Raw genomic sequence first — 25,752 nt, 5'->3', positions numbered from 1 at the left:
TTTTTCCATTTCTTCAATTGATCTACTTGATTTCTCGTTTAAGGCTGCCTTTGGTGGAGCAGCAGAGGGACAGGCAATCTAGGCAGGGACAATTGAGGATGAGCTGATGGAAGCTTTGGTTGCTAGAAGTTGTGAGGCTGCTGAAGGCGTGGCAGTCAAGGAACCAGTGGTTACGCAAGTTGTGAAGAAGTAGTCTTTTTGCTTAGACTTAGGAATTTTCTTCTTTTCCTTTTCATTCTGCTTTATTTGAACTTTGCTGGCCTTCGAGCTGGTTTATCAATTTGTTAGAAATTTAATAAACAGTTTTCCTTGTTTTGCTTCATCTTTCTGTTTTGCCTTGATTTTTTGCAAAACTTTACCCTACAACGGTCGGCTAGGTAAGATGCCTCAGTGATGCAGTTGATACCACGTCGTCACTTCGGTTTTAGCTTTGTCTTTGGGGTTTCTAGAGCTTTACCTGCAAGAGGAAAAAGTGCAAGATTTCTAACTTATAAAGTCAGCGGCCAAACTCGTTGCCTCTGTAGGAAGCAGGCGAGTTCATGTAGCTACTATAGTTATGAATCTTGGCCTTGGATAGCTTCATGAGCTTTAGCCCTCGCCGGGCGTATTGTAAAATTTTTTAACTTATAGGGCTGGCGGCTGAACACGTGCTACTCGTAAAAAGCAGAGGAGTCTGCGTAACCACTATGGTTGTATTTCGGCTTTCAAGTGGTTTCTTAGGCCTTGGCTTTCTCGGGACGTGTTGCGAAGTATTTAACTTATAGAGCTGCCGGCCGGACTCATACTTCTCGTAGGAAACATAGGAAGTCCGCGTAGCTGCTATAGTCGTACCTCGACTTTGTCTCAACAAAACTTAAATCGTAGTTCGTCTGTTGGAAGCGCTGCTTTTAAGTAAGTAGGCGAGTTCATGTAGTTATAGCAGATGTAAGTCTTAGCTTACGGATTGCCTTGGGGCACCAGCAGTTGACTCGTCGGTCGGACGTCTTACTTACAGAAGTAAACGACCTTTGTAACCATTTCAGTTGTCGTCCATGGCTCTCGGAAGCGTTGGCCAGCCATGTTGAGTGCGCCACTTCCTCAATGAATCTGGTCTTCAGTAATTTGTTGATCTCTGCCTTAATAATCGCTACTCACTCAGGTGCGAAATGTCGCATTTTCTGGATCATAGGTTTGGTAGCGGGATTGACATGCAGCTTGTGGCAAGTTATGGCTGGATCAATACAAGGCATGTTAGAGGGTGACCATGTGAAAACGTCATGATTTCCCTAAGGAAATCCGTGAGTTCTTGCTTCTCCGTCGAGCTCAAACGTAAGCCAATTATAGCCGTCTTTTCCGAATGGTGGGGGTTAAGAATGATGTCGTTGGTGTCCTCCTCAAGTTTCCATCCTGATTCAACTTCCAGAGCATTATCGACCTTGATGCCATCTTCTTGACTTGTCTACTGTTATTGTTATTTAGCGGAGCTGGAGTCGTCTTTCTGCACTTCAGCTGCTACTGCTTGGGTGAAAGACTTCTTCTTCAACTCCTTAAGAACTTGTACGGTGCATCTCCGAAACATGGCCTGGTCGCATTTGATCTTTCAAATTGCTCATCCCAGGATGCGAAATCAGATTTTCTGGTACTCGATCGAGGTTATAGCTCCAATCTTCAATAGCCATGGTCAGTCCAATATCCCATTATAGGAAGATGGGTCGCTGATGATCATGAAGGTCTGCGATGAGACAATCGGAGGGTTGGTTATGTCGAGTGTGATAATGCCAATGACTGTTAAGGTGAGTCCATTGAATCCGGTCAAGACCTCTGCTTTGCCTTAGATCATGTTTTCCAGGCTCATCTTCTGGATGACTGACAGCTGTAGAATGTTGACTGAGCTGCCATTGTCCACCATAATTTTGTCAAGGATGGCGTGGACCAATTGTATAGAAATCACCAGGGCATCGTCGTGGGGAAAGTCTACTCCCTCAGTGTCCTGCTTGATGAAGCCGACGATTAGTTTAAGTACAACATTTGTGGCTTGAACCTAATAGACTGATCTTGCTTGTTGGATCTTCCCCTTTTTGGAGTTATTAGTGGCCCCCAGATGCTCGGATTCGGCAAAGATTCCGTTAATTCGGATTGTCTTTGTTAGGGGCTCGACATCGGCATTTGCTTCTCGTCTTGGCCGGGCAGCTGGTCTATCGATATACTGATCACACTTGCCTTCCTTCACGAGCTGCTCAATGTACCTTTTCCACATGGTTCAGTCATTAGTTGTGTGCCCAGGGCCTTTATGAAATGCACAGTACTTTGTCTGGTCCTTCTTGGAGGTAGCCCTCTTCATGGGTGGTGGCAGGTTGAACCACGGTTTATCCTTGAGGTCACGAAGGATCTGGTTGATCAGGACTGAGAACTTGGTGTACGTTTTAGGTGTTGTGCCTCCCTTTGTTAGGGATCGATTCCTTCGTCTATCTCTTAGCTTGCTTTTATTATTGAGCAGTTTATCACTTGCCTTTTTCTGAGTCAGTTCTGCGTCTTTGCGCAACTGCTTAGGTGGCTTCTGAGAGCACTTTTCCTCATCACAAAGGTAGTGTTTTTCTGCCAAAGCATAAAAGTTTGCCATGGTTAAGTTCTCGCCCATGATCAATTCTCCGAAAAGTGGATGATCTGCTAGGAGTTCCATTCGGAAAGCTAAGCATGCGATGTTGTCATCGCATTCGACGATCATCGCCTTCTCTGCCTTGAATCTCTTGACGTAAGTGCGAAGTGACTTATTCGGGTCTTTCTTCATGTTGAAGAGGTGGTTAGACTTTTTTTTGATTGAGTGGTAGAACGAATATTCCTTAGTGAAAACCAATGAAAGTTCGCTGAAGTTTCAGTTTGAACGTGGCGGCAAGGTGTGAAACCAGTCTTGTGCCTCGCCTTGGAGTGTCGTGGCAAAGATCTTGCATATGAGTGTCATTGTTGACGTAGAGGGTCATGACACTTCGGTAGTGCATTATGTGCTTATCCGAATCTTCATCTCATTTGAACAAGGTGAAATGTGGCGAGCTGAACTTCTATAGTGGCTCCGTCTGCTCGATCTCGTCTGTAAAAAGTGACATGCTCAAGTTGGCCACGTCTCTCCGAAGGGCATCGTTGGTAGTGTCAATGCGCTGGAATTTGCGCAGCTGCTCTGCTACAAGCCTTTGTACTTATTTTTGGATTTACCCCTGGTGGGGCAGCAAAGCCTCCAGCTGTCTCTGGTGTTGACCTACCGGTCCATGTTGCTATTCAGCATGTCATGTTCGTCCATGCCATGGTTACGGTGCACGTGGTTCACCTTGTGCTGCTCGACGTCGCTATTGGTAGGGGCTGCTAGTGGAACTTAAACTAGACTGTTCTCGTGCTCTCATTTGAGCGTCATGCAGCTACCTACTTCGTTGCCTCGTAGGAAGATCTCTTTATGGGCTTAGCCTCATGTGGACATTTCTCCTGGAATGTCCTAAGTGCTCATTGGAGTGTGGACCCAACCTTGAATGCATACTGACTTGTGAGCTGAGTCGGCAATAAACGTTTTTATGCGCATCTAGGCTGGAGAAGACGTTTCCCCAAGGGCCCAAACGAGAGTGCACACTACCCGAACGCTCGATTCGTGACAGGCTGAGCGGCTCTTTGTTGGGACGTCGCTGAAATGAGTCACGTTCTTCTGCCCTTGTCCTGCTTCGAGACACCTCGTTTAAGGCGCGCTGCATCTCGATGAGCCCAAGGAGTTGGTTCACCAAGGTGGTCTACTGCGCGAAGGCATTCGTCAAATTGGTGACCTGTTGAGGCAGGTGGTGCTCGCCATTGGGATTGGAAGAGCCTGGAAAATCGGCATCTCCATGTGTGGTGGAAGTATAGTGGATTGCAGGTATAAAACTTTTGCCCAAAGCGGGCATTCTTGTAGAAAAGTGGGGTGAAAATAATCCATAATCGATCGCAGGTCCGGTGGTAGGAATTTGGATCACTGAAGGTGGTGGCCATAGAACTGACGCCTGCTCGCCTTGGGCCTGCATGGCCGTGGGCCCTCCTGGCCGTGGGCCCTCCTGGCCGTTGGACTGCTACATCATGGCCTGCTGGCTGGGTAGCTTGGGCTTGGGCCCATTGAGCTGCCGTGTTCTGGGCTCGAGTTTGGGCCTACTGTCGCAGTGGGCTGGGCCTCCTGTATAGGGTTTGGTTAGGTGCGGCGCTGCAAGGGCAACGGCGATGGAAGTGATGTCGTGGCCTGGTGGCCTTACCGTGGCTGCTGGGTCACAGTGGTGTTGGTGGTGGCACGGCTCCGCGACGGTGGGGCTCCTCCCGCTGTTGCATTGAGCCTTGAAGATCTTCGTCATGGGGCTATGTCATCACCTCCACTCTTTGGTCTAAATCCTTGCATGTACGGGGTTCCATTCGTCTTAGTTTCTGAATTTCCTACCATTGTATCCTTTCTCCAGGGATTAATCAAGAAACTTTTCTCGAAAAAATTAATTGATACGACGTGTGAGAAATTCAATGTAATAGAAAATTCAGGAAACAAATGCGAAATGCTTATTCAAGTATCTTGAATAAGCTCTCAATGAAAGCACCAATTTGTCGATGCAAATTTCTTTTGTTTTCAGTCTTAACGAAAATGCACCTACAAAACAATCAACACATTTGATCAAAGACCTAAGTCTCACGCGCCCACGAGGTGTTGGGGGAGGGGTGGTTACGTCAACGGATCTCCGATGCCTAAGTTAGTTTCTCTGAGAGAGTAAGGTGTTTAGGGCTTTTTTAGGGTTGCAAAAGCTCTAAAAATTTGGTAGAATATGGGGTATTTATAGGGATAGGGCCGGCCATGGTGTTTATTGAGAGATATTTTCTAATTATTCTTAAGATATTAAATATGAAATAATATCTTGAGATAATGGTGTAATTATCCCTAATTTATTTAAATTAGGATTACTTACTTGATTGGAGTCAATCTTCAAATGGGAATGTATTAAAGATAAGATTTGGGTAATTAATCCTTATCTTTAATTCCTTGCCAATGGCAGGTAAGCCGTGAGCAGTTGTATTCAGCTGCTGGGACCTTCAAGTATGTGAGCTGCACGTGGGAGCATATGAGAAGCCTGCCCATTTATTGAGGACAATCTTGTTTTTCTTAAATAAAAGTCCACGTGTCGTCTCTATAATTTTTGTGATTATTTTAGGCTCCACAATATAGGCACAAAATGTGAAATATTCATGCAATAGCACCACCCATTGAGCAAGCAGTAATTAAATTTCAAACTAGTTATTTATAAAAAATAAACTTTTTCTTTTTTTGTTGAAAAGTAACATTCATTAAGTAAAAACAATTACAGCCCAATCCAAAGGAAGGCAAAATAACCCAAAATATGTTGGGGGAGAAAAAATACACAAAAACTCAAATAAACAAAAATAAAAACTCTAATCCCTAATCTCCAATTGCAGAAAGTAGAGCCCGCCGTCATAATCGCCATGAAAGTCTTGCCAGTAACCATTAAGGCAGCAACACTAAAGAAAACGATTGGATGGTCAATTCGACCAACACTTTGTAGCACAAAAGTAACAAATCCGCAACCGAATACATACCAAATCCAAATTTCATCACCGAAAACGTAGAAATGATGGATAATCACTGAATCCAAATATCATTCACCAATCCCTGCAAATATATACAAACACACTAACACATAGATTCAAATCCCCATTCACCAATCCCTTGCTACTTAAAAACAAGCACAAGATTCTGCATACTGACATTGTAAATTCGCAGTCAATAAGAATCAGGCGGCGTAAAAGATGACAACACAAGGGAAAACGATGATTTGTTTTAACTTAATTATAGCTGTAATTTTATAGTAAGTAGCATAACATTAACCTTTGTTGGTATTGTTTTGTAGTTTTTAGGAACAGACCACTCACATCCTTGTCGCTGTCATGTCCGAGCCAACGTCACCTTAACCACACACAAAATTATGTAGCAAAAATATATATCAATATCTTTTATTCTTTCGCGTTGCCTTATTTTCGTGACATACGTGGCGCCTTCGAATTGGATAAAATGATATCATGTCCTTCCCTCTTCCGCCACGTACGGGCGGGTCTACCAGAGCATCCGTGTCACCATCAACAGACGTCATACACGTAGGATCATCGGCCAAACACGCCAAGTAATTGGCTCTTTCTATCCTCAGGTGGGCCCGGGGTCTTCGATCTGGACGTGTCAAGAGGATAAGATATGATTGACCCCCTTGAGATTCGTATTACCATCGGACGGTCACTTGGGCAATTATTGCCCAAAAAATGAAAAAGTTGCTATAGCCCAATAAAAGGAGTCATCCAATCTGTAGGCCCTACATTGCCGTACTACCCAATCAAGCAATTCTGGCGCTACTTTACGCCCGAGAAATTTTTTATTGTGATCGGAATACGAGTGGTACATCATGTGTTTTTATGTAAATGATGAAAATTTTTATTTTTTAAGTTATTAACTTTTTAATGCACTTATCCCACCATTTGTATAGTGACACGTGATGTACCATCTCGTGTGCTGGTCACATTGAAAAATTCATCCTCGCGCCCGTGCCATCTGACGTTAGCGACCATAAAAAATCACAAACGGAGAGAGAGTAAGTTAATGACAAATTGAAACCCTAAATCGTCGAGTTTGATGTGAAGAAAACCCTTCAATTCTTCCATGTCATCGCCTTCTGCTTAGTTGTGTTCCTTATAAACAGCCTCGACCTCGGCATTGTCTAAGCTGCCTCCGCTTTCTACGCTGAGTGAGAAAAAAATGACAAAGAAAAATAGGGATAGAGAAAAAGAGGGAGTGAGTGGGAGGTTTCGAGGAAGAGGGAGAGGGAGAGGGCACGGAGGAAAAGAGGAGATAGAGAGGAGGAGAGGGAGAGAGAACAGAGAAAAATGAGAGGGGAGAAGAAAGAGGTTTCTAGAAGAAAAAAAATGTAATAATCTTTATTAATTAATGAAACCATATTTGTCAACTAAAAGAGGGTGAAAAAACAACTTAGTCTTCTATCACACAAAAAAGAATGATGGGCAATAATGTAATTTCATAGGTCCAAATTTTACAGTTTTTTATTGAAGCCTCATTTATAGGTGATGTTAAAATATCTCTAATATTTAAAATTAAAAAAAAAACAAAAACCTTCCACTCCCCCCACACTCTTTTTCTCTCTCTCTCTCTCTCTCTCTCTCTCTCTCTCTCTCTCTGTCTCTCTCGTTTTCTAAAAAAGTGTGTTCATACAATATGTAGGCAAATGCTAGTAATAATAATGAGAATTGTTATTAGCACTCCAAAAATCTCATTTTACACTCCAAATTTTCTATATTAGGAAAGAAAAATACACTTGTGAGGAGTGTAGAATGAGATTTTTGGAGTGCCAATAACTCTTCCCTTAATAATGATAATAATAAATATTTCTATTTTATATTAATTGTTTTAATATAAGGGGAAAGTGTTATTGACACTCCAAAAATCTCATTCTACACTCCTCACAAGTGTATTTTCTTTCTAAATATAGAAAGTTTAGAGTGTAGAATGAGGAATTTGGAGTGTCAATAACAATTCCCTAAAATAATATTTTAATACTAATTGGTCGGGCAATTCATTTTACGGGATGGAGACTACTCATTAAGGCAATAATAACATGCTGCAAATTACAACTTCAATTCTCTATGATCAAACTTTTGCACTCCTAGACAAGAGCATAGAGATGATGATTAATGCTAGGCGAACCATGAATGAGAGAGATTACCAAAGTAGAATCAAACTCTACAATAAGATGAGAGAAATTTGTAGTTGTAACTATCTTCAACCCATAAAACAAAGCCCAAAGCTCAACATGGAGAACTTCCCCAACTCATTTTTTAGCAATAAAACCAATGATCAAATTACCATGCCAATCTCTAATAAATCTTCCACTTTCAATCACCCGATTAGAACTAAGCTTAGCACCATCCACATTTAATTGTAATGTCCTAGACGGAGGAGAAACCCAAGCCAAGAGAACCTGCACAAGATTGTGTTTACTAAAGATGCTAACATTAGCTTTGACCCATTCAGTAGAATACTCCAAAATCCTTTTCTTTGATCAAGAGGTTTAATAAAATTAGGACAAAATATAGCATAAAACCTCCACCCCTATGTGAACCATATAAGGCTACAACAAAGACAAGATTTTATACACTTTTTTCAATTTTCCATATGAACTAAAATTTTAAGCAATTTGTCATATCAATTTTTCAAAGTCATTAACTTGTCATCTCATTAACTTCATTAAGTTTTTCATTCAAAATAAGCCATGTGGCTTGCACATGACTTATTTTCAAGGTTATTTTGGACATTTCAAATCTCCACTCTCCTTCAAAATAATTTTAGAAATTTCAAAGTTTTTTATGACATTTTACTCTCTTTTATTGATATGATGACCACATTGAATTTTCAAAGTTTGCAGTTAGTTAAAATTCATGTTAGTGAGCCTAATGTCTTTTTTTTTAGTTGACTATAAGTTTTTGAACGAACCTAGCATGTTCTTTTTACCAACCAAAAGTTTTCGAACAATTGATATGAAAAATCGCTTAAAATTTTTAGTTCATATAACAAATTAAAAAAAAGTGAGTTCATATTATATTTCCAAAATTTTCACTCATCTAAACTATAAAGGAACCAAATTCTCATCTCTCTGTCTCCGGTAAAAAGAACCCTTTGTCTCCCTTGTCTCTCGTCTTTTCATTTCTTCCTTCAAGTGGATAATTTTTCCTTGCGGTGATTTGATTTGAGCCATACTCAAATCTAAGTTCCCCATCACTGATTTTTGGCTCTTCCTTTGTGCCAAGTTAACTACTAATATCTTGTCTCCAATATCGTTTATTATCTCTAAATGTTGATCCATCAGCGATTTACAGGACTTATTGTGGTATGCTTATATGTTTTTCTAAGTCTAATCAAGACTTATGCTCGCTTTTTACTCACAACGAGATCGTTGGAGACCATGTTGAATCCACAAATTTGTCTATCGTACCACAAATTTGCGGCGCGGCTTCGACTCATAGCAACGACAGTCAAGATTTAGGGTCATGAATTACACTAGGGTTTTGGATAGTGTGGAGTTTATGTGCTTGTTAGCTTAATTTGGGGTTGCGTAAAAGTTTTTTTTTTTTTTGGTAAACGGGCTGCGTAAATGTTTGTGATTTGGGTAATCTTCTATATTGGTTTGTTTATTGAATATGTCTTTTATGCATGACATGTTGATGTATGATTAAATATTTTCTCACAATGAATTCCGTTCACTGATCTGATTGATTAGACTTTGGAACTTCTTCATCTTTACACTTTTGCAAAGCCCAATTATATTGTTGTATTCCTTTCTTTTTGGTTTGTTTTTTTAGAACTTTCTCAAACCAGTAAAAAGCAAGTCGACCTAGGAGAATACATCTGTGTTGGGTTTCAAATATGATCTGAACAAATGTTCGCTCATTGCCTTGGTAATATGGGACAGAGAAGGATGAAAAGGTCAAATGCTGCGGGTGGTGGAGTTTTAAGAGTACTCTAGCCTAGCTGGAGTCGAGGGTAAAACTTAATGAGTGAGGATCTTCATCGGATATTTTTTGTGAGGATTTTGAAGATTTTCAAATCACATTCGTTCATCGTACATCATGTGATTAGAAGTCATTGTAATTTTTTTATTTAAAATTGAATATAAACAGTACCTGACGAAAATTAATCGTACGATGTACGATAAACGAATGTGATTGGAAGATTTTCAAAATCCTCATAAAGAGAATTCGACAAAAGTTCCTCTCTCAAACTTAACGAACACAATAACTTTTAGCACTCATACCACCTCTAGTAGTTTCAAAGAAATAAAAGCCCTCCTTCACTGATCCAGATGGGCGCCTATAAACATCCTCTATTTCGCTTTGTGTGCTATATATTGTCCTCACTTTTACAGCTTAGACTTACTTTTTCTAAAATGGAATGGATGAATCGCTTCTGTATAAGTCAGTTAAGGCGCTTGCAACACGTCTTGTCTTAAAAAAAAAAAAACAACAACTTCTCGTAACACACTCTACATAAAAAAGTCAACGAATGTTATTTCAAAGTTATAAAGTGCAGAGGATGGTCCGTGGAATGAGGCCTGCTACGAAGCATAATGTTCATATATATGTATAAATCAGCCAAGGGCATCTCTCAATCTCAATTCAAGCAACCTAAACTGTTAAACTTACCTCTTCAGAAATATCGAAATATCAGAGAGATTGGCTAGGGGCCCTATTTTAAACAACACTAATGATGTTCTTAATTTGGTAATTATCATATGCACAATCTGTTAGGTGTGGAGTTTTATCACAAAAGATATTATTTATCTTTTACTACAGTCGACGTGGGGTTCAACATGCCCCTCACATGAGACCCAATTAGTTGGTCACATGTGCGATATCCACACGTGAGCAACCATATGGAGTCAAGGGGACTCATCCTACACGCGGGGGCATGAGACCCACCATCATTGGACTGGGCCAAGGGAACCCACTCATCACGTGGCAATACGGGCCCACTCCCTGACTCTGATATGGTGATACCATATAGAATTATCAAAGAGACGGGCTAGTGGCTCTACTTCCAACAACACCGATGTTGTTTCCAACTTGGTAATTACCACATGCATAATTCATCAGGTATGAGATTTTATCACAAAATGCCTCGATGTTAGTTAGAATGGAATTGTAATATTTAAACTATTACTTATCTTTTACTACAGTTGATGTGGGATGCAACGAGAAATAGTTAAACTACAAAAGAAGGTGGTGTTACCGGAATGCATGGCTTCTAATTTTGAAATTAGCCACAATCATCTCTTGGTTAGCGATGTTCTTTACCAGGTTTAGTTTGATTCTTGTCCTTCGTTTTGTAATTTCAATATATTATAGTTAATTTGTACTAATAAATCTGCTTTTGATTGGTATGCAAGTAGTAGATACATAAAACAAATGTATATATATCCAAGAGCAAGGACGGAGTTAGAATTTTTTATTCAGTGGGCTAGTTAAAATTAGTACCACAAAAGTATACATGTTCTTTTTTTTTTTGCCTATATAAAATTATATAATAATCAACATGAAATAACAATGATGAAATATAAACTTTTGTCAAAATCGTAATCTAATCGAAAAATTTAAGGACCATATAAATATATATATTTTTTTAACAAATGATATTATTTACATTAAGGGATAAAGGAGTGGACAAAGCATCACACTGAGCTAGTCATAATAATGTGAATGTGGTTCAAATTTGCCTTTGGCGAGAATCAAACTTAAGACCTCTCACTTACAAGTGAAGAGAAATACCATTAGACCATAATACCACAATATAATTGGGCACGAAATTGGGGATGAGTGGTCTCCTTGTGTTGTTATATTTTATTTTTTAATGCCCAAAACTTGGGCCGGTCCCATTATGTTTTTTTTTTTTTTAAATGCCCAAAACCTGGGCCGTTCCCTACATTGTCAAACTTAGGCCTCTTGCCTTCCAATCCCTATTTTAGGCTCTAGACAATTTTTTTTTTTTAATACCTAATTATTTGGGATTTTTTTTTTTTTTTTTTTTTTTTGTGCCCCTTCAATTTTGGGCCCTGGATAATGGCCCTGGTTGCACTGGGCCTAGGCCGGGCCTCTCAATAACCAATAACCATATTAGTGCATTACTATATGATTCTATACCAATTAAACAAAGTTCATATTAAATAATTAATTAGGGTTAGGGATTATAAATTTAGGAATTAAAAAATTTACCTAAAGAATGGCTTTAAAGGCTAAAAGCTGGCGACTGGGCTGGAGAGTCGAGAGTGGCTGGAAGCCTGGAAGCTTGCGGCTGGATCCTGGAGAGTGGCTGGTAAATGGCAGCAGCAAAAAGCTTGGTCTTTCGTTGCTGGGAATTTGAGGAGAGCACTGCAATTTTGCTCTCTGATTGGCTGATATAGTAGAAAGAGGTTGAGAGGGAAGGAACAGGCGACACGCGGTCCTCTATATATATATATATATATATATATATTTCAAACATATATCAAAACTGCGCCGTTTTGTTTCATTTTTTTTAATTTTTTTTACTAGTACCAAAACAATGTCATTTTGGCCTGGATGTTTTAAAAAAAAGAAGGTTTTTCAGTTTTACTGCTGCGATGACCGAAGACAGGGAGGGTTGAACCAGTTGGGTTTTCCGACGAGGGGAGGGGCTGAACCAGCACTCCAATCGTGTTTTCCAACAAGGGGAGGGGCGGCCGCCATTCCTCACCCTCGCGGCCGCCATTCCTCACCCTCGCGTAGCTTTTCCAGTGATGGTGGTGGTGTACATTAGTCAAAAGTTTCAACTTTTTCTGCTGAAACATGTTATTTTACATAAAAAAAAAAAATTCATGTCTATATACCCCAGAACAAAATGGTTTAGTAAAAAGAAAGCATTAACACATTGTAGAAACTGCTATGGTATTACTTCAAACTACAAGTCTCCCATCCAAATTCTAGTTTCATGCTTGTGCTGCTGCAACATACTTAATCAATAAAATGCCTTCTACCACACTAAAAACAAAGTTTTATTTTGTTTTGTTGCATGATCAAGTTCCAGATATCAATCATCTTAAAAAATTTGGATGTGAATGTTTTCCATTACTTAAACCCTCTGACACATCCAAATTTCAACCTAAAACCACAACTTGTGCCTTTCTTGTATATGCAGGACAATATAGGATTTATCTATTTAGATCAGGTTGCAAATAAGTTTTATATTTCTAGACATGTTTTTTTTTACGAAACAAATTTTTCCCAATTTACATAAAAATATCACTGAAAAACATCATCACAACAATCATTACATAATCAATTTTGTTGTATAATCAAGTGTTATCACCTTCATCGCAACCACATTCATCCTCATCTAGAGTTTTAGAATTTTTTTTTTCATGCATATGCATCTAGAGCATCAGACTCTTTGACTAACATTTCATCTAGAGCCTCAAAGTTTACTCATACAACTGCATCTAGTGCACAAAGTCTATAACTACACCAATGCCTTTTGTTTCAATTCCACCCTTTATTCCTACTTCATAGTCTCTTACCACTGTGGGTCATGATTTTCAACACCAACAACTAACTGTTGTTTTACCATTACCTATGAATTTACATCCAATGCAAACAAGGTCAAAAAGTAGGATTATTGAAAGACATGCTTTTTCTGCTACTATAATCCCTTCCAGTTTGTCTACAACATAGCCTAAAACCTTTAAAGCAACCTTTAAAGTGGCAGAATGGCAATCTTTTATGAAATAAGAGATTGATGTCCTTCATTCTCAGGAAGCTTGGTCTTAGATTACTCTTCCACCAAATAAGAATTTAGTTAGGTGTAAATGGGTTTGTAGAATCAAGAAGAGTGCAGATGGCTCTATTGTAACATTCCACATCGCTCAGGAGAGTGATCGTTATATGTATATTCACATCCCTACCTAGCACGAGGCCTTTTGGGAGCTCACTGGCTTCGGGTTCCATCGGAACTTCGAAGTTAAGCAAGTAGCGCGCGAGAGCAATCCCATGATGGATGACCCACTGGGAAGTTCTCGTGTGAGTTCCCAGAAACAAAACCATGAGGGTGTGGTCGGAGCCTAAAGTGGACAATATCGTGCTACGGTGGTGAAGCGGGCCCGGGATGTGGTGGACCCCAGGCTGGGATGTGACATCTATAGCAAGGCATACAGCCAGATTAGTTGCCACAGAATTCAGTCAAGAACAAGGGATAAAATGATGAAACATTCAGTGCAATGATCAAACCAACAACAATTAGGTTGATTCTTGCTATAGCAACTCAATTCAAATGGTCTCTTAGGCAGTTAGATGTTTAAAATATATATATATATATATATATTTTTTTTTTTTTTGCATGGTGTTCTTAAGAAGGAAGTGAATACCGAACAACCACCAGGTTGTATAAGTCCTAACCATCCATCCAATTTTGTCTGCAAACTTCATAAATCACAATATGACCTTAAACAAGCTCATCAAGCTTGGAATAGAGTTTACAAGCTTGTTACCTAGTTTGGGGTTCAAGGCATCATGAGTTTATCTAATAAAAAAGGATAAATTACACTTTACCACCTCAAGTTTAGGGTCGATTTTAATTTCTTACAACATCTTTAAAACATTTCAATTTCATACCTCAAGCACTATTTTATTTCAATATAATATATCCGTTATATTTTCCATCCATTGATCAGTTAAGAGCTGACGTGGCTACTATATTTGTGCCACGTGGCTGCCAAATTTGTACTACGTGACAATAATAATAATTTTTTAATTTATAATAAATAAATTAAAAAAAAATAAACTGAAAACCCAGAACCCCTCCCCCTCCTCCACTCTCTTCATCTCCCCTCCCATCCAAAAAACCCACCCCACCCCTACCTTCCCCGAGCTACTATGGGAACCCTATTGCTAACCAGAATTATGTTTCTAACCCTAGATCTAGAAAGTCGGCGGTGCAATATGAATAAAGGAGAATCGAGGCGCAGCCACTGCCAGCGGTGGTTGCGAAGAGATCCAGCTCCAATGATGAACGTCAGGGTTTCAACATGCAGAAAGTCATAATCTTGAGGTGCGGAGAGTGTTTGGACTCGAAGATGAATGAAAAGGGTGGCTTGGTTGCCACTGGGACCGAAAGGCTCCGGCCCAACCCAGAAATGGTGCAGAAGCAGGTGGGGATTGTGGATCTAAGGTCTCCGGTGGGTGGTAAAACTGACGTGTACGTCGGATGGTCGTTCGTGGTGCCACCGGAGCTGATCGCCCTCCCGTTGCCATTGTTTTCAAGGAAGAAGCAAGTGTCAAAGGTTGTTGACGATGGCTCGGTGACCCGACACCTGAGGCGGTTGCTCCGGCTCGGTTGAAAATAGAAGGGCTTGGGGAAGGTGGGGTGGGGTGGGATGGGGTGCGTTTTTGGATTGGAGGGGAGGTGAAGATAGTGGAGGAGAGGGAGATGGTTGGGAGGCTCGGGAGGGAGAAGAGGGGTGGGGAGGGGTTACGGGGGAGGTGGGGGGAGGCGTTCTGCGTTTTCTGTTCTTTTTTTTCTTTTTTTTTAATTAAATTTTTTTTTTTTTTTTGTCATGTGGTGCAAATTTAGCAGGCACGTGGCACAAATGTGACATCCACGTCATCTCTTAACGGATCAATAGATGAAAAATGTAACGAATGTATTATATTGAAATAAAATAGTACTTGAGATATGAAATTGAAATGTTTTAAAGATGTTGTAAGAAATTGAAATCGACACCAAACTTGAGGTGGTAAAGTGTAATTTACCCAATAAAAAATTAGAGAGATCTTTCAGTATGTCCAGAACACGGTCCAGCGCATCAAGTGTCATAATACCAATAATTGAATATTTGAACAAAAAAAATTCCAACCAGTTGTACCCATGGTGTACCGATTCAGGCACATTAAAAAATTTCTCCAAAAACTAAATAAGAAGCCAAGATGAAACATAGTGGGTTGAATAGGATGCTACACTAAGAATCTGCAACAATTGACGATGAATGCACGAAAAGTACAACAACAAAATGCATGGACATGGTCGAGAAATTTTTCAATGTGTCTGAAACACCTTTGGTATGCGAAGTATTATATTACAAGAGGCTGACTTTATTTTCAAACATCCAAAATTTATATTATAACACTTAATGTATTGAACCGGATTCATAGACAACAAAACGCAAAGAGACTTTTTCAAACATACAATCTATACGTTAAACGGTTGTATCAAGAAAAAATGTACACGCAAAGCAGAGAAAATAAATAGTAAGCCGGATTCCAAAAGAACATGCCCCACCAAAAGGAAAAGGAATATGCAAGAATAGACCAACGCTAATATTTTTAATTATTGAGAAATAGAAAAAGGTGTTCAATTTATCTTTTAGTAAAGATATATGTTATTTGAAAATAAAATTGAATTATACAATAGAAATATTTACAAATTCAGATCATTTTAATTATAAAGATGAATTATTTCACAGAGAAATCACGTGTGCGCTGCAAGTCCATAATTATAAAGATGTGCTTTTTTTTTTTGGGTCAAACAATTGATTTTATTACATTAGATGTTAAATTAGTTAACGATGAAGTTCAAATTCAAAAAATCATACAAAGCTCAACTCATTTTCACCACCATAATAAAATGTTACTTACTGTGCTCATTTATTTTTTTTCGATTAATTGATTATTTAGCAAAAATGACGGAAACATGATCACATCCTGTCCGGCTTTCCATTTATTTTATATTTTCTCCATTTTTACGTCTACGACTTTTCAAGTTTCAAGGTACCACAAAACTTGAGTTCCTGAGAAATCTTTACGAACCAAAGAACTATTTCGTGGGGTGGAAGAACTTGGTGGGATGGAGGGAGAGGCGGAGATTGATCTGTTGCCAATAGACCTCTTGGCTCATATATTTGTTCTCATCACCTCCTTCACTGATTTAGCCCAGTAAGTTTTTGATTTCTTTTTCCGACTTAATTTTCCTTTTTTATTTTCTTCTGTAATTTTGGTGGTTTATATTTTCTGGGTTGTTGTTATTTTTTGTTTTTTAATTTGTGTGGTGGTTGTGAATTCTGTGAAGGGCAAGCGGTGTTTGCCGGAAATGGAAACAGGCGGTGAAGCAGTCTTTGGGGCGGAGGGAGAGTTTGAGCTTTGCTGGTTGGAAGATGGACGATGACTCCACCGCCCGTTTGCTCCGCTCTGCTTACAGCCTCAAAGAGCTCGACATGTATATTATCTACTCTCTTACTTACTAAATTATTTATTTATTTTTAAGGAATTTCTGTTTAATTTTAAATGTCTGAGGGAATATTCAGAGCAAAAGTTTCAAAATTTTAACCTTTGGTGGTATTTTCTATAATTTTGTTGATTTTTAGAGAGTTAAGTGATTAATTAGTCTAATTACAAGTTAAAGTTTTATGGATAAGGTTATGTACATTGTTTCTTGAATTATTTTGTAGGTTTTAAATTGGGAGTTTTAACTCACTGATCATTTTTAACGAAAAATCATATTTTTACTTTTTCTTAGTACTATTCACTATACCTTTATTTGTCATTTTTCATTAAAACTAAATTTTTTAAAAACTTTTCGTTAGTTTTCCTTTTTAAATATCTGTTTTTTGGTGAATTTTTTTGGTTGTGAAATATAGCTCTGCAAGTACTCAGAAATTGAGATACAATCTAATAAGAAGAAGAGAGATTAGGCTCTGAACTTGGTTGTAAGTGTAGAGCTTCCTAATCTAACAAGAACACGAAAGGCTTAGGTTGAAGTTCACGATTTCGTGCCCAATTTTGAGTGTCATTTTTCAAGATTACCCAAATAACTTACCTCCAAGTTTTTGTGCTTGGTTATGTTATGTGTTAGAGTGTATTTTCGCATTCAGTACAAAGTAGGTCTGTAAGGATTAGGTTGTACTTTGGAAAAGTTATCCGAGTTAGAAGTGTTCTTATCTGTTGGTTTTCATTGGCATTTGGCAGAAATTTTTTGGGTTGGTATCACTATTGAGTACTACTAACCCATGATTCTGTACTTAGTACCGCGTTTAGCGACACAAAAGAAGAAGTCGTTCTGTTTGTATCCAGGTTTATTAATAGATAAACTTGGAATTCACCAATGTCTATGCTTTTTCCTTTGTCTTTTCATCAGATTTGCATCTAATTGCTGTAAGTATTTGATTTGGAATAGTCTGGTTTCATGCATAACAGCATAGTTAAAGCTCGTAGGAGGGATACCTAAATACCGTCATAGTCTCAGCATTTGAATTTCATGATTTAGTTCTTTCTCATTTCAAGATTTAGTTCTTTGGAGATGTACCAATGTGGTTCTTTCATGATATAGTTCTTGATTTATCTTCTTGTTTCCTCAGTTCAAGGCGTCGCTGGGGTTGCCAGATAACCGACACTGGATTGTACAGAATATCTATGGCAAAGTGTATCAGCAACTTAACATCCATATCGCTATGGGGCATCACAGGGATCACAGATAAAGGTGTTGTTCAACTGGTACGTGTACAAGCAAATGTCGTATGTTTGATTTACTGCTTTCATTTACGTGAGTTATTGTTTAACTTTCTCAGTTTGGCGTTCCTTTCCAACAGATATCAAGAGCTAATTCCTTGCACCACCTGAATATCGGTGGCACATTTATCACTGATGACTCGTTATATGCCATTGCTCATAGCTGTCCGCATTTGAAGGTAACTTGTTCATGGAAATTACGACACAAGGTTTCACTACCCCAATTTTGTTCAAGTGCATTTCACCTCTGTTTGTTCCTCTCCTTTGTTTATTCCAGACTATCATCCTGTGGAGCTGCCGTCATGTAACCGAGAACGGCCTCTTTGTTCTAGTAAACTGTTGCCGCAAGCTTGAATCCATCAATGTATGGGGGACGAGAGTTCCTGTAGACTGCTTCATTGCTTTGCTTACTATCAGTCCGGCACTAAAGATAAAACCCAGAGGACTGTCGTTAAATGTGGACGCTTCGATGTTGCCCATCGCATAAGCCGCCTGTTCATATAAGTTCTTTCTACATTGCCATTAAATGTTGATGCTTCTATGTTTCCCGATGTATAAGCCGACCATTCATACAAGTTCTTCCGATATTGCTGTATGTATTTTTCGTTGTGCAGCTCAACGCCCTCGATGTGGGAGGTTGAGGTTAAATTATCAGCTCAATACTCTTGTTCCGTATATAATTCAATGAATTACAGCCACCTATATTCTTTTGTGCAAGGTGTGAATAAAGGTCGAAGTGATTTAAAACTCAAAAGAGATTTCCAAGTCAGATTAAGTTGACTATTGTGTGGTTAAAATAGAAGAGTGATTCATGCACTGTTCTTGAGATTCTCTTGAAACCAATGCATAGTTTCAATGACGTTACAGATGGCATAGATGATTATAATGTGTTTAAATAGTATGTTATTTGTCTGTTACATACTTGCCTCGTGGCGTCTCCAATTACAAGAGGTAATCTCCCATATTTGTCACTTTCTACGCTCCCTTTTTAATTCTAGCACTTTGATTCTCCTTCAATTTGTTCACAATCTAATGGCTAAAAAAAAGTGCGTATAAAGTAAGATATGTGTATAAACCAAGGATAGGGCTATTCAGTATCCACACATTCTTTTACCTCTCACACACTTTTGTTAATTATTATCTATTGGTCTTCAATTCATTCCATCCAACACCCAGAAACGGAGTGTATGAGCGGTAAAAATGTGTGAATAGCATCATCACCCATAAATCATTTCCGTACAAAAGGCCTCCTTAGACCAATTTTGTATTGCAATTTTCCTTACAACATACGCAAATCAGACCATAAAAAGATGGACCCAATTTATTGTCAAAATGTTTAATCAACCAAAAGGAGGCATGTCCTTCAACCCCAAGTGACCTCTTGAAAAACCATATGCTTTCATAGTACTGACCAACCATATGTAACAAAGAGAAATGAAGTCGAGATCTGTTATGTGATAATTGTACTGAGCTCTTAAGTTAAAGGACGAAACTATAGGATTGTCAAATCCATTGCAACGGCTGAGAACCAGCCATATAAGGAAGAGTGCTACATACCTGAATTGATTCGTGGCACATTCTTGGTCCTTCGTCGTAACCATCTACTTCCGATGCCTCTGCAACTCCATAATCCTTGTCCCAATATAATTATAAAAGACTTTTCCTTACAATCACGTGTCATTACTCTAGAACCACAGAATGACTCCTTGACCTTCCACTCAACTAGGCAGGGTGTAACGGTTATCACTCTAAATTTTAGTATATTACATAGAAGAACCGCCAGAAGTAACTCACTAATGACCTATCCTAGTATTTAGAAGCTGCAGTCATAGCCAAAATACCATCAACGGAAGATAAAACAAGAAGACAACCAAGCGATTTGGAGAATAGACTGTTGAAGCAGACCTTGAAAACTGAACAGAGCCAGTAAAGCTTCCTGCATTGTTGGTCAATGGACTTCTAGTTGGTACAGAAATATTCTTGCAAGATCCAGAAGGTGCTCCAGCCTGCGAAAATCAAACAGTAGAGTGGTTTACAGTTTTCCTTACTACGAAAATTGGCGTGTCATCACAAGGGTATGGGTAAATCAGTAGAAGTACCCTAAAGTTTTAGACAGATCGGAAATGTTTGAATATTTGGTGAGCTTTTGGATTATTGCTAAGGTTGGACAAAGTAGGACTCATGCCATGAGCTTTTAACCACCGATTTGGATCATAAAAAGCAATAAAGAAGTTCATAAATAACAAAATGAATGTGGAAACAAGTTATACAAACAAACCTGGCAGGCACTGACAGTACTACACCCGCAAAGCACTGGACCATTCATTCTATCAACAGCATCAAACACACCTTCTCCATCACTCCTCTGCATTGATATCATTTTATGCTTAGTTAAAATTCCTAGTTGGATGATGTTTTAGTATGTGCTTCTCCCTAGCTAAAATTTTCATACCATGTAAAAGTTGACTGCCAAAAAATTCGGCATCACCCCTGCAGCTTTATAACAGGTACTGACCATCTGCTCCAGTGGAATTGAATGCTCTTCGCAAGCTTCAGCTTCAACAGGATATGTTGGGAAATAATTTTGAAAGAAAAGAGATGCACTTTTTGAATTCAGAGGCTTTGATTCTTTTCTCTTCGGGCATGAGCCTGGTTTTACCCCAGGATCTCCAGCTGAAACCCAATAAACAGGCTATTAACTATAAAATTCAAATATAATTTGAAGATGCAATGATATATCATTTATAAGTACCTTCGTTTTCCACCATGTATTTCCACTGGTAAGCTACTCCTTCCTGTGCTTCCTTTGAAGCATCAGACGTAAAAACAAGAAGCCGATGATTCTCTTGCACCATTTCAGTAACAGTGGGCCAATCTTCACCCTTTCTTGGCATTTTCGCTACAGGAAACCAATACTTATTTAACCCAGCATTGGTAAACAATGTCGTTAACCCTTTTGGAGTTTTCACATAGTCCTCAATTATAATGGTCACAATCTCTGTCGGGTTCTGACTTAAAAATGTTTCCACTTCCGTCAAAGTGTTAATTGCAGGTTGCTGAGAAAAATCCAATGGACACATCATAAACAACCTCGCAAAACTATAACCATAAAATTCACATAATAAGTCATATATTGATAAGAGGGAAGAGAGATTACAAATGCAGTGAAGTTGAAACATTGCCCCTTAAAGGAATGACAAAGCCAGATATCATTCTCAAAATCGTACATATCCAACATCAGCCCTCTCACTCCATTCTAAAAACAATATGGCATAAGTTAATACTCATAAACGAATAATTAATGAATAAAACAAGCAGACAGTTTCATTATAATTTTGGATTCGAATAAAAAAAGCTAAAGAAATGAATGACATTCCAAACGTATATGTTCTAGTGACTTGATCCTTTCATTTTTTTTCGTTATAAAGAATATACCGAAAACAGTAAAGTTAAAACTTAAAAGCAAGGGCACATACTCTCAACTGGTTAGTAACAGTGTCCTCTTGGTTGTAAAATGTGAGTCTTTGAACACCAGCCACGGGAGGTGCATCAACGATGCTGAAAGAATTATGAGTCGCCAACCATGTGTACTTGTTGAATGGCAACCCATTAATCTAAAACACGATTCCAAAAAACAGCACAAACCCATCATCAAATTCACAAAAACCAAAAATGGGCAGACATAAATTTCTTGAATTTAGCTCAAAATATACAAACCCATAAAAAATTTACAAATTTTAAGTCGAAAATGCTCACAATTGAAGTGGGTACGATTGCTTGGCCTCTGGTGCAAACGGGCTGATTCTTACCCGAAGCAGGGCAGTTGCCACAGTAAAGACCCGGCCCGCAGTCCGTCGCCGCCGCACAAGCATCTAGAACCTGTAAAATATCAACGCTTCAGCTGAAATTCCGAGAGAAAATGTGAGATTGTGCAGATCTTTGCGGGGAGAAAAGACAGAAACCTGGCAATTGCCGTTGGAGCAAGCAGTGGAACTGGTGGCCAGGACTGAGAAGAGTAGCAGGAAGAGGACGACAGTTGACGAGGCTCTGGATACGCCGCCGCGTTCCGCCGAGCACGGTGGCATGGTAGCTTGTGGTTCTGCAGAAAGCTCCAGAAATCCACCGCCCAGAGAGAGAGAGGGAGTGAGAAGTTTCGGAGAGAAAGCAAAAGAAAGAGAGAACTTTTAGTGTAGAGAAGGGAGGGTGACAAGTTTTTGGGTGTGAAACGCGGGCTTTTTCACCTTTGCGTTTTTCTGACTAACAAAAAAGCCTTTAGTTTTCGTTTTCTTTTTTTACGGTAGTGCCAAGTTTCTATATCTGTCTATTTGTACAATTCTTTATATTATTTTTCTCATACATATGGATTATCGACCCATTTGAGTTTTATCTTTATTAGAAAAATAATATTAAATAATAATACAAATAGATGATAAAAATAACATTTTCGTCTTTTTTTTTTCTCCCGTTGATGGTTTAGTTAGTTGACTACTCTTACATACTCACAAATTCGGTGTTTATTATAATTTTTGTTTAGTACATCGATATTTTTAACACTAAGAAATTGAGTTTGGTTAAGCCACACAATGGACAACCGGTGTTTATTATTATTTACCAGTAATAGGGATGTTGGAGAAGTTATAAAGATGAAGGGAAAAAAAAGTTGGTAAAGTTATTTTTGAACGAGGGGAATTTTTTTATCTTTTTTATTTATTTTGATAACACGTGGGTGAAAGAAAAAAAAACAATAAAACTTTTGTTCGGCTAAATTACTTTTATGTTCATGGTTTTTTTTAAATATTTTCTTTCAATTTTTTTATCAAAAAAAAAAAAAAACTTCAAATAAAGGAAAAATCCTCTACGCCAAGCACGGCCCAAGCAAATCAAAATTGGGGGCAGCTAGAGAGGGAAGACATTGATTCCCAAAGTGGGGTTAAACAATGGTGAGAACACATCCGCCACGAATATTCTCAATTATGGATTTAAGGTTTCAAGGGACCTCCCAACTTCCTTGAACCGCACAAATAATAAGTTTTAAATCTCTCTCCATCAAAATGTTTTGAATCCCTTTACGTCTATCAAACCTTAGACCGTCCCTCAATCCTATTTTCTTTCAATTATGCATGAAAGAATACCATTATATTTGTTCTCGATTTTTTGTAAGATGAAAAAGATTTTATTAATAAATAATATAGATAATTAAGCTTCTTATGCTTCTGCAATCTTTAAAAACACACTCTAGAAACTGATCTTTATACAAAATGGTTATATTGGCCTTGCAACAAGCCTAAATTAATTTGTCATATAATTGATATTATACACACTAATTTTTTATTTTGTTCTGTCGGACAAGAAAATGGATTGTAATAAAAAATTAAAAGAATAAAAAGATAAGATATCAAATTTAAAAAATAATGAATTATAAAGTGAGTATATAAAGTATGCGTTTACATTTTCCTTTAGTTATGTCTGTGGCTGTTTGTCTTTTAAAAGAGTAATGTTATTTATACCATGTTTTTATACCACATTTTCATATCATCTTAGATGACATTTGATGTAAACAACCACATTATTTGAATTAATCAGATTTTTAAATTTAGTTTATTATTTAATAAACTAATAATTACGAAAAACTAGTTAATTAAATGATGATTGTGGTATACGAAGAATCTTTCTCCTTTCTTTCTTTAGGTTTTACAAATTTTTTAAATGATGTGGCTGTCCACATCAGATACCACCTAAGATGATATAAAAATGTAGTATAAAAACATAATATGAATATCATATGTCTTTTTAAAAGCTTTTGAAATTTCCTCCATGATGACATTGTGAAGTTACATTTTAGTGCCTCTCACATGGTGGGGTAGGGGGTAGGTTTTGCGTCTGGTCAGCGACTTCAAGCGTAGAGCAGGAGAGATTTCTCAAATAGCAACACGAGCCGTACGTCATAAGTCAAATGAACAAAATATTTTTTCTTCGAGTATTATTTTACTTGTATAATAATCTATGATATATTTTCGTGTTATAGACACACTAAAAAATTCTCAAAAAACAGGACACTCAGTGTGGGATTATCTGCGTATGTCGTCACGCAATTTCGTTTGTAGGCTTGTGTGTAGTTCAGACTTACAAACAAGAAACATAATGCTAAGCTCAATAATGTAATGTGGTTAGGTTGGTTTGTCAAGAAATGCAGCCTGGTTGTTGTATTATACAAGTTTTGGGCATGTAGCCTGTTTGACAATGCTATTACTTTTTAGGAGGATATTTTATTGCAAGTGATTTGTAGGTCAGTTAGAGCAGTTCCACCGGAGAACTGATAAGCTAGCACCCAGCCAAAAAACCAACCCGGCACCCAGGCTATCCACTCCAGCCTAGCATTTTGACCGGCACCCAACCCAAGCCAGGCAAGAGACCGGCCTAAAATCGACAGACCCACATGCCGGGCCATCTAACGTCAGCGGGGCCATCAACCTCCCGTACGATCAACACGTCGCAGAGAGATCTTGGTGCAGAGCTCCTCGAGGATGAGGTTGAAGAAGGCCAATTTGCAGGCGGAGCAAAGGGCGATGGGGATGGGGGTTTGGGGGCCTTCGACGCCCTCCTTGAGGCTGAGGTTTAGAGAGAGAGAGAGAGATCCCTTCCACTGTGTTCTTCCCATATCCCTTCATCTTGCTAATGGGTTTCTTTCTTCTGCACATTGGAAGGGAGTGGTGGGGGAGCTTCTGGGCAGAGACAGGGGAGGGGAGCAGTGGGGGAGTTTCATATCCCTTCATTTTGTTAAATTATTATTTTATAATAAAAATTAATAATATTTTAATAAAATTGACTAGGCTATTTGGTTTTAGGGGCGGAGATGCTTTAGTCTATTACTGTACACTTGAGTCTATTACTGTTTACTTGAGTGGATAAATGAGCGGGGTGCTGGCACAAAGTCTTTAGGGGTGGAGTTGCTCTTAGTTAAGAGCGTTTGTTCATGTATTTAAGGTTTCTTGTTCGAGTTCTCATCCCTATGAATTTAGTGTAAATTATCTAATTGTTGTAAACAAAAAAGAGGATACTTTATTTATTTGATATAGTTTAAACTATAGAGAGGAAATTCAAACTCTTTTATGAAGAATGGTGTTTTTTAAATTTATAGAGAAAAATTCAAAATTGGGTGTGTAGAAGAATCATATTCGCTCTAGCCAATGCATTTATGTGTGCTATTTGATGTTGCTTTTAAAATGGTTAAAAGCTTTTACATATAGCCAAATCGCTTATTGAATTATATTAGAGTTTATTTGGGGTTGCCTTCGAAATGGCTAAGAGTGTTTTTTGACAACTAAAAAAAATATATATTTTGATCATGTTTGACAAAAAAAGAAATAGAAATGCTTTAATTATGATATTCATGCAACATACTAAATCTTTTGCAAGATTTGATATTAGATTGGAATCTTGAAGAGCTTATATAGATTATAATGTTTTGAAAGACAAATATTATCCTGAGCTGTAGATCGAACAATATGCCAACGTAATTCTTATCCATCAAAGTCTTATGGTATTAAAGAACCATGTGAATTGTAAATCATGAGTAAAATACTCAAATGATTAACCAATATTTGGATACTAAGGAAGATGATCCATCCTCTAATAGGATTCTGTGAATCGATACTTGGT

The 25,752-nt window shown here is 38.3% G+C and overlaps 2 protein-coding genes and 1 pseudogene across 3 annotated transcripts; 2 read left to right on the top strand and 1 right to left on the bottom strand.

Annotated features, from left to right (window-relative positions):
* The first annotated feature begins 2,927 nt into the window (after positions 1-2,927).
* Positions 2,928-14,954, top strand: LOC148698682 (uncharacterized; annotated as a pseudogene).
* Positions 14,955-16,293: 1,339 nt separating this feature from the next.
* LOC137748338 (F-box protein At5g67140) lies at positions 16,294-18,847 on the top strand. Its single transcript, XM_068488480.2, has 5 exons — positions 16,294-16,524; positions 16,658-16,804; positions 17,943-18,078; positions 18,174-18,272; positions 18,371-18,847. The coding sequence occupies exons 1-5, from the start codon at positions 16,436-16,438 to the stop codon at positions 18,578-18,580; spliced, it is 681 nt and encodes a 226-aa protein (XP_068344581.2). The 5' UTR covers positions 16,294-16,435; the 3' UTR covers positions 18,581-18,847.
* Positions 18,848-19,572: 725 nt separating this feature from the next.
* On the bottom strand, positions 19,573-22,321 carry LOC137746985 (PI-PLC X domain-containing protein At5g67130). Of its 2 annotated transcripts, XM_068486987.2 has the most exons (9): positions 22,056-22,321; positions 21,850-21,972; positions 21,570-21,707; positions 21,251-21,349; positions 20,846-21,149; positions 20,546-20,766; positions 20,372-20,458; positions 19,999-20,099; positions 19,573-19,913 (listed from the first exon to the last, which is right to left on the bottom strand). In XM_068486987.2, exons 1-9 carry the CDS (start codon positions 22,176-22,178, stop codon positions 19,907-19,909), a joined length of 1,203 nt encoding a protein of 400 aa, XP_068343088.2. In that variant the 5' UTR covers positions 22,179-22,321; the 3' UTR covers positions 19,573-19,906. The 2 variants fall into 2 exon arrangements, with proteins under 2 accessions (XP_068343088.2, XP_068343087.2); XM_068486986.2 differs by having other exon boundaries at positions 19,717-20,099.
* Positions 22,322-25,752: the final 3,431 nt, after the last annotated feature.

The sequence above is a fragment of the Pyrus communis genome, chromosome 2 (genome assembly GCF_041283825.1).
Source record: "Pyrus communis isolate YQ-2024b chromosome 2, ASM4128382v1, whole genome shotgun sequence".
Lineage (NCBI taxonomy): Eukaryota > Viridiplantae > Streptophyta > Magnoliopsida > Rosales > Rosaceae > Pyrus > Pyrus communis.
Note: the sequence above shows the minus strand (reverse complement) of the source record. Positions and strands in the feature narration are given on the sequence as shown.